Genomic DNA, 16,139 nt, shown 5'->3' with positions numbered 1-16,139 from the left:
TTTTGAAGATACCAACTTGCACGCGAAAAAATCTAAATAAAGTGTGAAGGTGATGCCAACACATGGGTGATAACAATAGCTCAATAGTCAAACTAAAAAATAACATTCACTGAATTCTTAGTTATCTGAAAAGTTATCATTAGTTTATGTAGGTGATAATTAGTAGTTTTTTCCTTTGTAACTTTTAACAACAACAAAAATCAACTTATTTCCATCACCACAATAAAACATGTGTAACTCTTCATAACAGCAGGTAATGATAATGAAAGATGGTTCCAGGTGTGTTATACATGTACACATTTTTTAAAATTCACCACAAGAACGCTAAAAAGTTGACTCATTTCCAAAGACGCTATGTAATTCCAATTTTTTAGAGGAAAAAGCAATTGGTTAAACCAAAATTACTTCAACTGCTTCTTTAGCATGCGAAGTATAAAGAACCATTACATGGAATCTAGGTCTTCAAAGTCTCATCTTAAAGACTGCTATGTTAGTACTTTAGAAGGAGTAGCAAGGTTTTGAACTTTGGATCCCTGTATTTATGGTTAAAGCAGTGTTTAAACTTGGCCCACTATCTTGGCCTAATATCTTGGTTACAGGGCATTGAATGCCTGTACTTGCAGTAAGACAAGTGTTACAAATGGGCCTATTCTCTCGGTTACAGGGCATTGAATGCCTGTATTCAGGGCATTGAATTTTAAGGCATATGAAATGAAAGAAAAACTGATGTCTACATTGTACTTACCCACTGAGGACACCAAGAACAAGGTTAAGAACAAAGAATGATCCCAAGATAATCAGACTGGCAAAGTATATCCAAGGCCACTCATTACCCATTGCATCATTTATCTGAAATATTTAAAACAATAATGTAATACTTACTTCTACAATACAAAATTTTGTACACATGGATTTTACTGTTACATTCTTAAATCATTTCCAGGAATAAACAATTACAAAGTATTCAGTGTAAAGTTTCTTGGTCAAGGAAGCAAATGGCTGGCGGCCCACAGGTTTAAACCCACACAGCTAGCAATCTTTAGACTTAATTCTAACACTATAACCACTCAGCCAAACCGCCTTTTTTAAGTGTAAGGGGTTACAATATTGGTTAAATAAAATTGAGCAATAAACTGTATTATAATCAATTGCATAGACTTCTTAGCAGATTCTAGGCGTTTTGGTGCTTTAGACCATACAACCAACCTAAGCCACCAGAAAACACCTGGGCTGGTATGAACATCGGTTCAGTCTGACCAGAGTCTATACTGTTTTAGGCCATGCAACTGACCTATGCCACTAGCATAAACCTAAGCCAGTCTTACCAAAGTTACTATTTTAAAAGACTTAACATCAGCTGCTTTAGATCAACAATGGAGATTTCACAATTCAAAACTAGTTCATCACCCACATTTCTGTGATTAAATACTCAATAAAAATCTGGAAAAAGGGTGATCCCTTGAAAGCTATGTAAGCAACAACATCATATGACGTTTACACTGAAAAAGCCACTTGTTTCTGTAGAACTATATACTAATAAAACTAGGCTTCAAACAGACAAGGTCGTATCCTAATGTGTACAAAGACACAAAATTCTCGAGAAATAAACACAACCATATGCTAAATGAAACATCAGAGACAAAAATTTATGCAAATAAAGGCAGATTGAGACCGTTCCCATAAGGCCATTAAAGCTTATTTGATCACAAATAGAGGAAATAAAATCTCTCGTGAGATCAAGAAAATTTTGTTACTATAAATAGAAACTATTTTCATTTATTACATTTATTTAAATCAATTCATAACTCACAAAGAAAATCTAGTTACACTGTATAACATTTATGAAGAAATAGAAATCCAATAATACAATGTAGATCAAACTTAAGTCATTTTAACATTATGTAAATTTATGTGATTTCACAACTTTTAAACCAATAATTTTTTCTATTTACATGTTTTTATTGACTAATTTATTCATTAAATTCCTTTGCTTATTTGTTTATTTGTTCATCTTTCTTTGGAATTATTAAGTAAACATGAGTTCCAACTCATTAGGTGCCCCTATGAACAAACATTTAAGGCAGTTTGCACCTGACATGAAACCTCTCACAGCAAATCAAACCAATTATGTGTCAAACACAAAGTGATATTGTAGTCAATTACATAAACTACTTGACCATAAAGGCTCCAGATAAATAAAGTTTATAATCTAATATTCAAAATTAAGAAATGAAAAAACACCGGTAAAACAAAATAACTGTATACATCAAGTCTAAGAGCATTTCAATTCAATAAGGTTGCTTTTCCTATTAAATCATTTATAAAACCTAGACATTTTAGAAACAAAGCGTTCATCTCAAAAGTTTTGTATTCTGTGCAATATCAACAAAGTTGAAGACGAATTTCATGACAGTGCTATACACATGAGACCCATATCATCAGAGTATAAATTCATATTTTCAAGATGGCAATTGACTTATCATGCAATCATTTTAGTATTATTTGATTTCAAATCAGCATTCTTTCAAGACATTTCTGTTAAGATGTTACTTGCTCTTGCTCTGATATGTTTATTGATTTATTTATATCAACTTTTTTTCTAGAAGACAAACAAGATAATTTTAACTTTTGGCTTAAATTGTCGATAGTGAACTTGGTCAAGACAATTTTGACATTTGGTTTAAATTGTCTACAGTGAAACTTGGCAAAGTGTACAAGATATTCAGACTTAATTCATAATTTGAAACTTGTTTATAGATAAACAAGTCTGAGTCACCACAAGGTGTTTGGCATTTCTGGACGATGCATAGATAGAATAGCGGGCTTGTAATCCAATACTTACACTATATAAGACATCAGTCCACCCCTCCATTGTTATACACTGGAACACTGTTAACATAGCAAGTCCAAAATTGTCAAAATTTGAGATTCCATCATTTGGGCCGTCCCAGCCCTTTCTGCAAATATGTCCTTCTTCTGCATTGCACTGATAACCTTTTCCCGACGTATTTGAACAGGGCGACGGGCTATCACTAGCAAATTTATCTGAAATGAGAAAAAAACAAATCGCATATCACCGACGATGTTTAAAATGTCTTATCTTGCCAAACTATCCTCTTAAAATAGAAGACATTAAGTGGAAAATGATGCCTAAAATCAATTCAATCTAATTAAATGAAAGCTGTTGGTCACAATCTCTTTTATGAATAGCCCTTTTTTTTCATCTAAAGAAAATGCATTTCAATATATCTGAAAACAGCTATTTGCACAGGAAAAATGTAGTTAATATTTTGCTGTTGTAAAGCCATCGATGAAACAATTTTGTTGGGTTGTTTTGGTTCCATTGATACAATATTATCTAATACATTACAATTATTTTGTTGCTCATACTTTTCACTTCCATTAATATGACAAACAGTATAAACAGTCATATTTACAGCTCAATGTGAAGCAAGTTCTTGCAACTTATATTAATCATTTTTGTGTCTGCTTTCTCGAACAAACCCAATACTGGTGTCATATGAGGAAATATGGTCGTAACCATTATAAGGCTCAAACCCACAACCCCCAGGTTGAGTGGAGACATCGATAGGCCACCTTAAGTTGTTGCATTATGGATGTTTGTTTGTTTTCAGTCTTCTTTGGTCATATCTCGGAGGTCATTCCACCTTACTGACTTTCATGGAATACTTTATAAAGCATGTGTCGAAATAAGGCTCAAACCCCTAGGTTGAGAGCAGACATCGATAGGCCACCTTCAATTGTTGCATTATGTATTTTTGTTTGTTTTCTGTTTTTAACGCCCCTTTTTAACAAATAACACCTTTTTGGTCATATGAAATACTTACCAGTTCCATTGATAAAGCATGTATCGTGTAATTTCCCTGAGAAGAGTTCTAGACCGACTATAGCATAGATGATGATTACAAAGATGACAAGAAGGGCAATGTGTAATAAAGGCACCATTGCACGCAATATAGAGTTGAGTACAACTTGTAAACCTGAAAGAGATAAACGAAAATAATGCACACAATATAGAGTCGAGTAAAACTTGTAAACCTGAAAAAGATAAACGAAAATAATGCACACACTATAGAGTTGAGTATAACTTGTAAACCTGAAAAAAGGATTAACGAAAATAACCTAAGTTTATAACTTATTTTACCAGGAAATAACCAACTCTACCAATCACATCAAAATATAGTTTTTTTACAAAAATCTCATGACATGCAAATATTCTCATCAAAAAGAAGTTTATTAATGAAACAGCCAAAAAATGTCTGTCAAATTTGTTCTATTCAGTAATGGTATAAACGAAATACAGTTAATTTTCAATATTTTGGTTTCAAGGGAAAGTACATTTTACTTTGCGAGGGCCATGACTTGGTCTTTTGTACATGTGTAAACCTTACTAAATGTCTGAAGTTGTTGTTATGCTCGTAAATGTTAACGGGCATGCTGCGTAAAAAACACTTGTCAATCTAAGTTGTAAATTTTAAATATATGGTCTCATTTCACTTTATTGCTTAAAACTTACAATGGAACATTGTTTTCTGCAAGATCCAGTACTTTTTTTAAAAAACAAAATCTTCAGAAAATAAAGAAATAAAAATTCTTCCTACAAAAATATTTTTCATAAGGCTGACTAAGCATTAAGAGAAAAAGTTATTGGGAAAAATCTGAAACAAACCAAGCAATATGTCTTATTGTATTTTCCCCCCATGGGCATCTTACAATACAATTGCCTAGGTGACAAATATTATTACATGCTGGCGATCTCCACCAGTAATGACCACGCATTTTCCAATAGAGTACAACTGTATGTCGCACAGGCATTAAATGTATATCTATTAAGCCTACAAGTAAATCTCGTAAGAATTTTGTATACTCGGTCAACATAACATAAAAATATTGGCAACTAATTCCACCAGATCCTGGCTTGCGATTAATTCTACCAGAATCCGGTTGAATTTATATAATGGACTGGAAATGCTTAGAATTTGGAATTGTCAAGAAGAGTACAATGTGTGATACTTAATGAAACATTTGTCTAAGGCCATAAACTCTCATATCTGCACACTGAAACATTTTGAATGAACATGAATGACTGTGAGAACTAGCAAAGAAAAGATTTTTTGTTGGGTTTTAAGTCACCTATTTAATTCACATATACACTGTAAAGATCATTATGGCTGCATTTCAACTTAAATGTTGGAGAAACACCTCAGGTGCCCATTTGTAGGAACAGGCACCTGTGTCAGTTTGAAAACCAGGTTTCAGCCATTCCGTAAAGTAGCTGGATTAGGAAAAATGTTACAAATGAAATCTTAACCATACCCAGTGTACCATTCAAACTGTATCAATCAAACTTTAATGAATATATGGACTGTTATATATTTTAATTTATGAACCTCACAGTCAATAATTTGATTAATGGGCCAAAACTCAAAGACAATAATATCAAAGTGATGGAGAGAATTGAAAAGACTACATAAAATCAACATCTTTTGTCTAAAAATGTCACATAGTAGAATTTCTAACAAGAAAATGACACTTCACCGAAATTAAAACATCCAATTTATGTTAACAAAGATTCCTTAAGCAAAGACTGCATTTTCGAGCACAGAAATTCAAGAAAATGGAATCAGCTCATCTTGTCAAGCCTAGTTTGGTGAAATGTATCATTTAATTTGATTATATCTTCTAACAGTTCACATTCTCATCTTGTGTGAAAGAAAACTTCAACAAAACAGCTCAATTTCAATTATTCATCTATTCCTCAAGGGTATATTTGGAATAAAAGAAAAGTCTTCAATTTTCAATACAGTGGCTTCATATGACAAAAACGCGAACTAGTATTGTGAGATGAAAGAACTTTAGGCTACGTTTTTTTTTGTTCTGTACCCAATTTTTTAATTTTTAACAAAAAATGATGGAAACTGATATAAAATCGTTATATTTGCAATTCTATTATGGGGATTACTAATGAAATAAATTTTTATGCAACTTTAACTGACAACTTCGCCTTGGTATGAAATATAATAAAATCCTCGACTTTGATTACATTTTTGCAGAGTTACAGCCCCTTTTATATATTACTCATGTAGTAGACCAATACCTCTTTTATAACTTAGTTGCTACGGCTAATTCTTAATTAACGTCAAAACTAAATTTTGCCACTATCTCAGTCAATGCTTAAAATATTCATGTACATATTGCGCCTTATTGACATTATGCTAGAATAAAATTCCACCAGAGTTTCATATCTCATTTCACAAGTAAAACGAGCAATACTACTGCGGCCAGACTCCATTACTATAAACTCTAACTCCACCATTCTACACTAAATTACAGTTACAACTAATTGTAAAGACAATTTTGATGGAAGAACTTCCCAGGGGACACCATCTTTCTCCTCACAAAATGTTGCAATCCAATTAAACATAGACTTTCAGCGGTAGTTAAAGAATTTCTTGTCCCACCATTAGGGCGGAAGACAGATTCTCTAAGACTTACGATTACTGTAAAGTTATTAACGATCTATGTAGGGATAATCTTTGCACTCACAACCTTCATAAAAGAAAGAAACATACATTAAAGGAAACAAAATCTATACGAGATATTTGGTCATTCCTTAAGTGAAGAAAAAATATTTATGACATCTCCGTCATTTCTTGAGGAAAGAAACGTATGAATGATATTGTGTCACAGTCAGGGAAAACTTTGGCGATCTGGACAAAGCCATTCATAATTTTCAGGGAAAAATTTCAATGAATAACTGACTGAGTAGCGAACATCACAGACCATGATCAGATGGTACGGACATGTTGTGCACTGAACGTATGGGTAGATTCAATCACTGATCAGCAAAATTTGTTTAACAATTCCCTATTGTCAGAATGCGCAATTATTCACCAGCTCATTTTAAACAAGTTGCGACTGTTATAGGGACATGATTTTTTTATCGTACAAATACGGTCAATGTAACGATAAAAAGTCAACAACATTGAAAAAAGGGAACTGCTTTACTTACTTGGTGCCCTTGAAACAAGCCGCAAGGGTCGTAACACCCTAAACGCTCTAAGGGCTTTAACATCAAAAACATCATCCCGTAAAGTAGACGATAAAATTGTACTAATTAACCTGAAAATATACAAAACATAAAACATACACATAGTCATGTACACAGAAAAAAAAACCAAGCAAATAATTTACTTATTTATCTAAGCTAGCAGAAAATTACATATTAAGTAACTTCATGCTACAGCAAGATTAGTATGGTATATTAAATAATTGAGTTCCATATATCGCCCAAAAAAAATTCAGCGAGATTCATTTTATATGCACACTGACCTAAATTAAGTCAGTACGCGGCAATGAATCTGTAATAAGATATACACTTAATTAAGAAAATATACTTACAGTACTGGACACGCGAAACCCGCAAAAGTCGCGTTATGCCGCGAGTGTAGTCTATGTCGCGACGGGACACTTCGCGGTAAAACATCGCCGCGTGCAAGTTCGCCGAATTTCGTGGCGGGTCACGAAAAATCGCCGCGATGTATCGCCGTAATTTACGGCGAATCTTCAGCAATAATTGTATTAGAAAGTACTACTTGGTCCTTAATTCCCGTGATCTTTAATTTTGAAAACTTTAAAAAAAATCTTGTAACGTCTTGTATATTTATAAATATTTAGCATTTGAACATGTACAGCGTATACATTTTGTATATTAAAACAAAGCAATCAGGTGCTGGTGAAAATTAGTTAACAATAAAACGAGATTGAAATTACAAAAGGTAATTGGTACTACATCAAAGAACGCACGATAACAAATTGTCCAATTGTTATTTTGATAATAATACAAATGTAATTAAAATCCATTGTTTACTTTCGCACATATTCTATTTTTAGAACAATGCAAAGCGACATTTAGCACCGATTCACAGGTGTAACTAATTATTACGTCTAATACGCTAATTATGATTGTTGAAAATTGTAAAAGTTTTATCACTTAAATTGACATTCTTTACCTTCAATTTCACGAGTAAAAATGCCAGGTGCATGAGTAGGTGATGAGAAATGTAAATAAAATATCACAATCAAAATGCACTTACGATTAATAATATGTCAATAATTGACACAATCAATATCCAACATTTTTTTTACTTGAGCAATAATTAAACATGTGTAATCATTCCTTGACAAAAAGAAATGACAGTTTTTTTCTGATATATAAAAAAGAGGTGAAAGTCAATCGAGTGTCGGCATTTCTTTGATGATTCGGCAACAACTACAGGTGTGTAAACATCAAAGATTCACAGATTCTTCAAGAAGAGCCGACCAGTCATTTGTCAGAGGTCATTTCGTGTGTAAATTTTGTATTTATTATTTAACAATGGAAACATTATATTCCTTTTATTTATGGATGCTTCTTTTTGCGCGAGTGTTTTTGTGTCTTTTAGCGCTATGGAATTTCAACAATCGGCGATAATTTTCGGTAACTAACAATTAAATATTTTAACATTTTTAAAACAGGGGTGCAAATATCCGCCATTCAGAAATTATAGCAGACAAATCTTGCGTGTGTTATTTTTTACAAACGTGTAATAAATTGAGTAATGATCACCCGAGAGAACGAAATGTCCCGGTGATCCACTACATTTAGAAATGAACAAGTTAATGTCGTATCAATTATGTATCTTTTTATGTAACTTAATATCTTTTTACACATATATTATATTTATATCTCTACTTTAAACTCAATATGTACCCCCCCCCCCCTAAAAATAGTTTTACACGTGTACATGCACACTATTTACCTGCAGATGGAGCCGCATACTTGTACTACGTCGCATTTATACATTGAGGTCATGATTCCGCCATTCACGGAAAGTTTTTAACGGTGTTATTTGATTTCGCCGTGGTTATTTATATTTGCTGTTGGCATCAAAGATAAATAGAGAAAGGGCATTTTAGCAAATTACAAGATTTTCTTGATACAACTTCATGTAGATCTACTAATTAATTTTCGTACTTGTACATGTATATCTGGTTTCAAGTTCACAGACTACACTTATAAATAGATCTACATTTATTATACAAATGAACATGTATTATTCCCCGCGAATCGCGGCAAATGTTCACGGCAAAATCGCCGCGAGTTGAATTCGCGGCGATTGTCTCAAGTTGCCGCGAATTCGCTCGCGTTATAAAGCATGAGAGTTCGCCGCGAATACGCGAATTGTGCGGGTTTCGCGTGTCCAGTACTGTAACTAACTTAATCAACGCTGCTGCTTTTGCGACATAATTTTTGTATGGTTTTCCAGGTAGAGTATTAGTCGGTCCCTTTTTCTTGTTTATAATCCAGCTATTGCTGGAGTTGGTATATCCAGGGGAAAAGATAATTAAATCAACAAGTGAAAACCAATGTCTCCAGCTTCACAGTAATTTCCTAATTTCGTCTCCTAGCCGACAACTAGTAATTGAGTTGTACCTTTCATTCGTAACATTGAATTACAGCAGTTTGTAGTTAGTGTAGCATAATAACACCTTTCATCCAATGATAGTTCAAAGCTATCTTTTGTAAATTGACAAAAATTTCAACAGTCAAAATTCAATTGCCACCTTTCACTTGGGCTTATTTTGTACACACAAACATTATGTACAAATTGGATTGAATTTTCAAATACATGTAATTAACAATTTACTCCCAAACATCAACAAATATTCCTGCATTAACAAAGAAAAGAAATAAATAACCCAACTAAAATGCAGTAAAATATCTCCATGGTTTTTGGCCATTATTTTTCATAAAGCCTTATAAAAAAAAAAAAAAAAAAAATGGCTTACACATGTATACACTGAATTTCATTCTGGATGTATTTTCACTTGATAAACAAAAATAAATTTATTTACATGCAAAGTAACACACCACCAGGCAAATGGAAATCAAATCTGCACAGTTTAAGCAACAGACTTACACAAATTTGAATTGAAACTGACCAAGTAAGAATGAGTATCAAACTGCTTAAATTAAGCTAGCTGCCACAATATAATCACTTTTGTTTTGCAGCAAAAGAAGGGCTTTTATTATTGTCAAATTAGATGTGACCAATTAAAAGTTCCTACATTTCTATTAATATATTTTGATTAATACATAAGAAACTGAGATACATTTTGGTATCCTAAAAATCATTTTGTTTTTAAGTGGTGTTGTAGCCACCATCAATTTTACCACATGGTCCACTGACTAAATCACATAGACCCCAGAAATTTGAGAGTTCCCTCCATTCAGATATTTTCCATGTATATGGACATATTTCTATTGTATAAATAGTGGCAGAGTAGAGACCAAAATAAAAGGCTTTAGTTACTTTCATTTCGACTTACTGAATTTTTGTTAAACATACACTCTGGTCTGACAGAAATATTGGGTTTGTGACAAAACCAGAAGTCTTTTTCTCTGCTCTATAATCTGAATGAAATCTCCATCTATTACTAAGAAATAAATATTCACTACATTATAATTGAGGGATTTTCTTCGTGTGTGATATGAAAAATATATCACTGGATTGGTCAATTATAAGACTTCAGTTCTTTGGAGTAGTGCCATACGTTATTCAAATGCCAAGAACTATGACACTAGCTATAAACACTACTTAATCGTAAGCTAAATGACCAAAGACAAATCAAAACATGTACATTATAAATCCCCCTATGACCTAGAAAGACACAATATTAAAGTGAATTGGTCTATAATGGAAGGTCTATAATACAATGAATAATTACCTTGATAGTATTTAGTATTAGACATAATAACAAACTATGAAAGAATAATGCATGAAAGTTGTTGGTAATTATATCGACATTTTTTTTTCAAGCAGCATTTCATATGAATACCCAACTGATACATTTCTATTTCTATTTTTTATTAAAAGTTGAAATACTAATGGAAAATGAATGCCAGAGCCAATGTCAGCTCTTGCCTATATGTCAACAGTAGTTAAACCAGCCTGTAACAAAAGTGCAGTCAGCTGGGCTCATGTTTATAATTTTAGCTTTCTGTACTGAAACTCCTTCAAATATTAGTGGACATTTCCACATTTCCATAACTAAAACATTTAGCCAAGTGCTTCGTTAACCCTTACAATACTAAATATCTTAAATGGACTTAATAGATGGATATGTAAATATTTCAATCTGGTCAAAACTATTCATCATATTTAGGGTAAATTTCAAAATCATGTTTGAATAGTGAACAGTGCAGACCATGATTTTGGTCTGTTTGATTTTGAATGTTTGTTTGATTGGGTTTTTTATGTCACACTGACACAGTATGGCAACGTACCAGCTTTACTGGTGGAGGAAGACCCCCAGGTGCCCTTCAGTGCATTATTTCAGGCACAAACCTGCACCTGGGTAGAACCTGACCGACTTTCGTAAGCTAGCTGGATAGCTTCCTTACATGAAAGTCTCTTTCGGGATCTGAACCCACTGTGGTGAGGGGCAAGTGGTTTAAAGTAATCCCCCTTAACCACTCATCCACGGACATCCCCTACTTGGTCTGCAATGGTTCTATGGGTAGAATGTGTTGTTACCAACAGGCTAAGGGTGTTAAAACAGTGTTAAATACTTACCCTATTACTACAATGATAAAATCTAGAATGTTCCAGCCATTGCGGAGGTAAGCACCAGAATGAAGTATAAAACCATAGGCTATAATCTTCATACCACACTCCACCGTAAATATCACAAGAAATATATACTCTATGTGCTCCTGAAAATATAAATACATTAAATACATTACACAATGAAAGCTTGCTTGTTTGGTTTAGTTTTAGGGCACACCGACACACAAATTCAAAGCATATGGCACCGAAACACAAATGATGAATTCTGGTTAACATCAGGTGTTGGTTAACATCAGGTGTTACAAACTTAAAGCAACACCAGGGTTCAAAAACATATCACCAGTGAGTGCTGGAGCTAAAAGATGCATGGACTCCAGTAATTCAAACCCGTTTAGTCATCACTACTTTATAATGGTTTAGCAGGGATAAACAGTTGCTGCATTATTCCGGTGCTTCAGGCAAACCCTCAGCCACAAGGGGAATACGTTCCTACCATCATGCTCAAGGTTAAGCTATGCTTAAAGCCTAAGCCTGCAGTTACCTAAAGTAGCGGGCTTCCAACTCTCATTAGCCAATCAGAAAGGAGATCGAGATTCTTAAGGGTATTAGCTGTCAACTAAGTATCACTTGATACATGATTACGTCTCTTCCAATTGCAACTAAATATAACACTACCTGAGTGAACCATGACATTTTCTATGATACCATGTGATCAAAAATATACTGATAGTAAGTTTTATTCATGTTTTATTAACTTATTACAAAGACCACTAAACAACACTCCCACCTTGACCCATGTTGATCCATCTCCCACTCCCCACTACACAAGCTACAATGGCTACAAAAATCACTGCCCTTACATAAATACTTGTGATTTCTCCGATTTCTATACACTGGTGTTTGAACTAAAACCTAATTCAGAGTTAGCGTATTTACGCAATTAATAAGCATTGTTATAGAATAAAAGAGACAATTAAGAGAGTAAAATAAACAGATCAATCTCTCACAACGACAAGCGGAAAAACCCGGACAAACTCGCAGTTTTGTCGGAGAGTTAAAGAGAACGATTTAGAAACATAAAAAAAAATTGATTTACAGATTAAATGTTAAAAGAAAAGATCTGACATAAATTATGAAGCAAATATATAAGCTCGAATGTAGCTGCCTATACTACAAAAGCTGATCCTGTACACAATTGATTTTTGTTGCTATGGGAACGGATACACGTTGTAATTCACCTGGGGTGCTACTGTTTTTCCGTGATCAATTTTCACTCCACTTCTTCAAGAATCAGGCAGTAATTTTGAAATGATGAGGATGTATGGGTAACCACTGGTGTGAGTAGTAAATAAATCCCCCTCTTTATTTGGAATAATTTACCGTAATTGACTGAGAAAAGAAAACCAGAAGAGTTACTGTATGATCACATCTATTAAAACACTTCATATCTGAGTTGCGTTAATTATATATCTTTAACAGATTAAAATAAAGATAGTAATACATTACTAACCAAGGTTTATTATTATTATATATAACAAGACTTGAACAGTAATTAAAGTTAGTCCAATTTTAAAAATGTTTCGAACAAAAACAAAAAAACAATACATAAATCAACGTTGTTCTTTTGGAACAATTAACCAAGTGGTTCACTTAAAATAAAGTTTCTTCTTTCACTTTTACAGATTTGTTGTAGGTAAGACAATAAAGATTGTTTGCATGTTTCACATTTGATTATATTTAATTTAAACATTATCACTCAAAACAATTTCCACTCGCCCTTACAGAAATAGGTAAAAAACTAGGCACTTAAATTTGCATAAAAACTTCAACAATTGTGAACAGTACTGGTTCAGCTGAGAATTGTTTCATGTCATTTTATAAAAGAAAGACATGTTTGAGTTGTATGTAAAATGTTTCTCTTCATGTAATTTTTTTTCTGTTGAAACAGATTTGTTCCTGCTATACAATAAACTGTCAATCTAACTAAAATTATTAAGGCTTGTCTTTTTCATCTATAATCTTTTTTTTCTGTCTAGGAAATGAGACTATTATGATATGAAATTCAGGGCCAAATAACACCATATTAACCCTTAAAGTGCTGGAACCGAAAGTCTTAATTTAAGCCTTTGCCACCAGTATAGCGCCAGGCAGTCTGACCAGGCTCTATACAGAAAACAGTTGGCTGACAAACTTTAAATCCCTAAAACTGCCAGTTTTTTTAATGACATTATGTATTCTTATTGCTTATTCTATATTACAAAGAGTCTGTGTAGCAATAATCAATATTTAAAATTATAAAATTTGAGCATAGTATATCTTTAACAGTGCAGCCATTCAATGGAAATCCAAACATGATTAGCCTTAATTGACACCTTAATTGACACCAGTATAAAGTTTGAGTTAGCCTGAACTGGGACCAATTGCTGTCGGACAATTGCAAGTCCAGTAGCAGTAGGTCAAGGGTTTAAACCATTCATATTCTATTTCTCACCCATCTTAACAACATAACAATCATCTCTATAAATTTTGGGAAAAATGTTTTGAGGGAGAACGAAACAGATCCATCAATTTTTGTTTAAATTGGCAACTTCTCAAACTTGGGATAGGTTTTCTGTATGAAAATGAAGTTATGCATTTCATGAATGAATGGAAGTCTAGGAAATCACTGCAACAGCCGCTTTATGTCTATGGCATTTTAATGAATCTTTTCACAAGAGGAAGGGAATAAAACAGTCCTATATTTGACAAGCATTTATTTTCCTCACAGAACTTTTATCTTAAAACAAGGGTTCTATTAAAATCATGTTGCGAGACTATTTAAGCTTCTAAGACACACTGATTACTGTGCCGCAGAAAATTTGAAATCGGAATTAAGCGAAGAAAAAAAAAAATTGACTAGCAAAGATACCGTATTTACAATGCGAGAGTGATGTTGTTGTTTTTTGTATGGAATCAAGGACTAAGCCAAAATCTTAAAACATTCCCTGAACAAAAACTTGGTTTTTCTACGATAAATAATGATGGAAATTCTGATATAAACTACTGTTTGGGTTACCTTAGGAAAATTGCGTGGGTGACTAAGATTACGTAATTACTTCCAGCGCCTAGAACTTAATTCTATATGATATTCTCTTCATGCATGCTATTGTTAAACAACATACATAATGTGCAACAGCCACCAGTAAATATGATTGAAACTTATGAATTGCCTTTTTACTCCAGGACCAAGAATGATATATGACGTTCGTAAATTTATGGTATACATTACGCTAGGGGACACTGTGATTATATTCAGAGAAAATGCAATAGAAGCCTTTTCAAAGGAAAGTAAGGCAAATATCATAGGAGCATATTTTATAATTGTTAATTATAATTGAAATTGCAGGCAGTTTAAATGATGAAGAAACAAATACCATTCTATCAACTAGCAATAAACCTACAACCAGATCCGACTGGTCTTTTAAGGAGCAGAATTTTTTAATTTTTCACACCATCACTGTAAAGGTAAAATTGCAACTTTCAAAGGAAGACCTGTGTAACTAATGTCCCTCTCTGCATTAATTCATGCATGATATGACACCCGAGATAAGTATCCCCTTATGTTCTGTAGCTTCTTCACATGAAAGAATCAAAACTCCCTTAGTGGGATTCAAACCCACAGCAGTAAGTAGCAAGTGGTTTGAAATCAACTACCCTAACCACTAAGCCAGTCACAGAGGCACCATACATAAAACATCATCACAATCTAGTCACTCATCATCATATAAAGGAACAATTTATCACCAGTCAGAAGTTTTTTCTAAACATATTCACCAGTAGAGCCCTAATACTGTATCTTTAAAACTCATTTTCATCAAACTTCACTCTAAAACTGACATACATATATATGCACCTATTTGTGATGATATGGACGTTTTAAATCAGCTAGCATCAGTCCTAATGTTCCAAATATAGCCCTGTAATAGCTTTATATATCCTTCAGTTTCAGACATTTAAATTTTATGCCCTCTTAGGAGCGATATACTCCATTATTTCTGAATAAATGGTTAAATTTGAAAAAAAAAACCACCTATAGATTACATGAATTTCTCTACCAGATGCTGAGATATTTTCACAAACTGCGATCAAAATACTGTAAAAAAAATTTTGTCTCTCAATCTGGTCATCTTGCGATACTTAAAGACCCAACGTCTTTGCCTGTGTCAAATTTTTGGAAAAACCTTCTAACCAGTACGAATACAAAATGTTTATGCTGGAGTCAACCAGATTTGACAACACTGTATGAACTCAACTACAGGAACAAGTATTCAAACCTAATGAATTGTGCAGTTGAAGCAGACGAAAAAAAAAAATATATGAGGAAAATTCGCAATATAAGGAAGTGACAGCTGTAGTAGTGTGGCACAGATGTTGCTACCAGGTTAATCAATCCACAGTCTGGTAAAAGATCTATCTATTTAAGGTCATGATCTCAGTCTGGCGTATTAATTGGCGTCCGCGCCGAAG

General features: G+C 33.4%; 1 protein-coding gene across 1 annotated transcript in view; it reads right to left on the bottom strand.

Moving 5' to 3' along the window:
* Window positions 1-16,139, bottom strand: part of LOC132749996 (muscle calcium channel subunit alpha-1-like) — a 122,525-nt gene that overhangs the window by 66,865 nt on the left and 39,521 nt on the right. The window contains 5 exon segments of the mRNA XM_060739949.1: window positions 746-849; window positions 2,843-3,045; window positions 3,849-4,001; window positions 7,034-7,143; window positions 11,640-11,779. Of these exon segments, the coding sequence (XP_060595932.1) occupies window positions 746-849; window positions 2,843-3,045; window positions 3,849-4,001; window positions 7,034-7,143; window positions 11,640-11,779 (710 nt within the window).

The sequence above is a fragment of the Ruditapes philippinarum genome, unplaced genomic scaffold (assembly GCF_026571515.1).
Source record: "Ruditapes philippinarum isolate M1 unplaced genomic scaffold, ASM2657151v2 ctg531_1_1_1_1, whole genome shotgun sequence".
In the NCBI taxonomy this organism is placed as follows: Eukaryota; Metazoa; Mollusca; class Bivalvia; order Venerida; family Veneridae; genus Ruditapes; species Ruditapes philippinarum.
The sequence above is the reverse complement of the archived record's forward strand: the minus strand, read 5'-3'. Positions and strand labels throughout refer to the sequence as shown.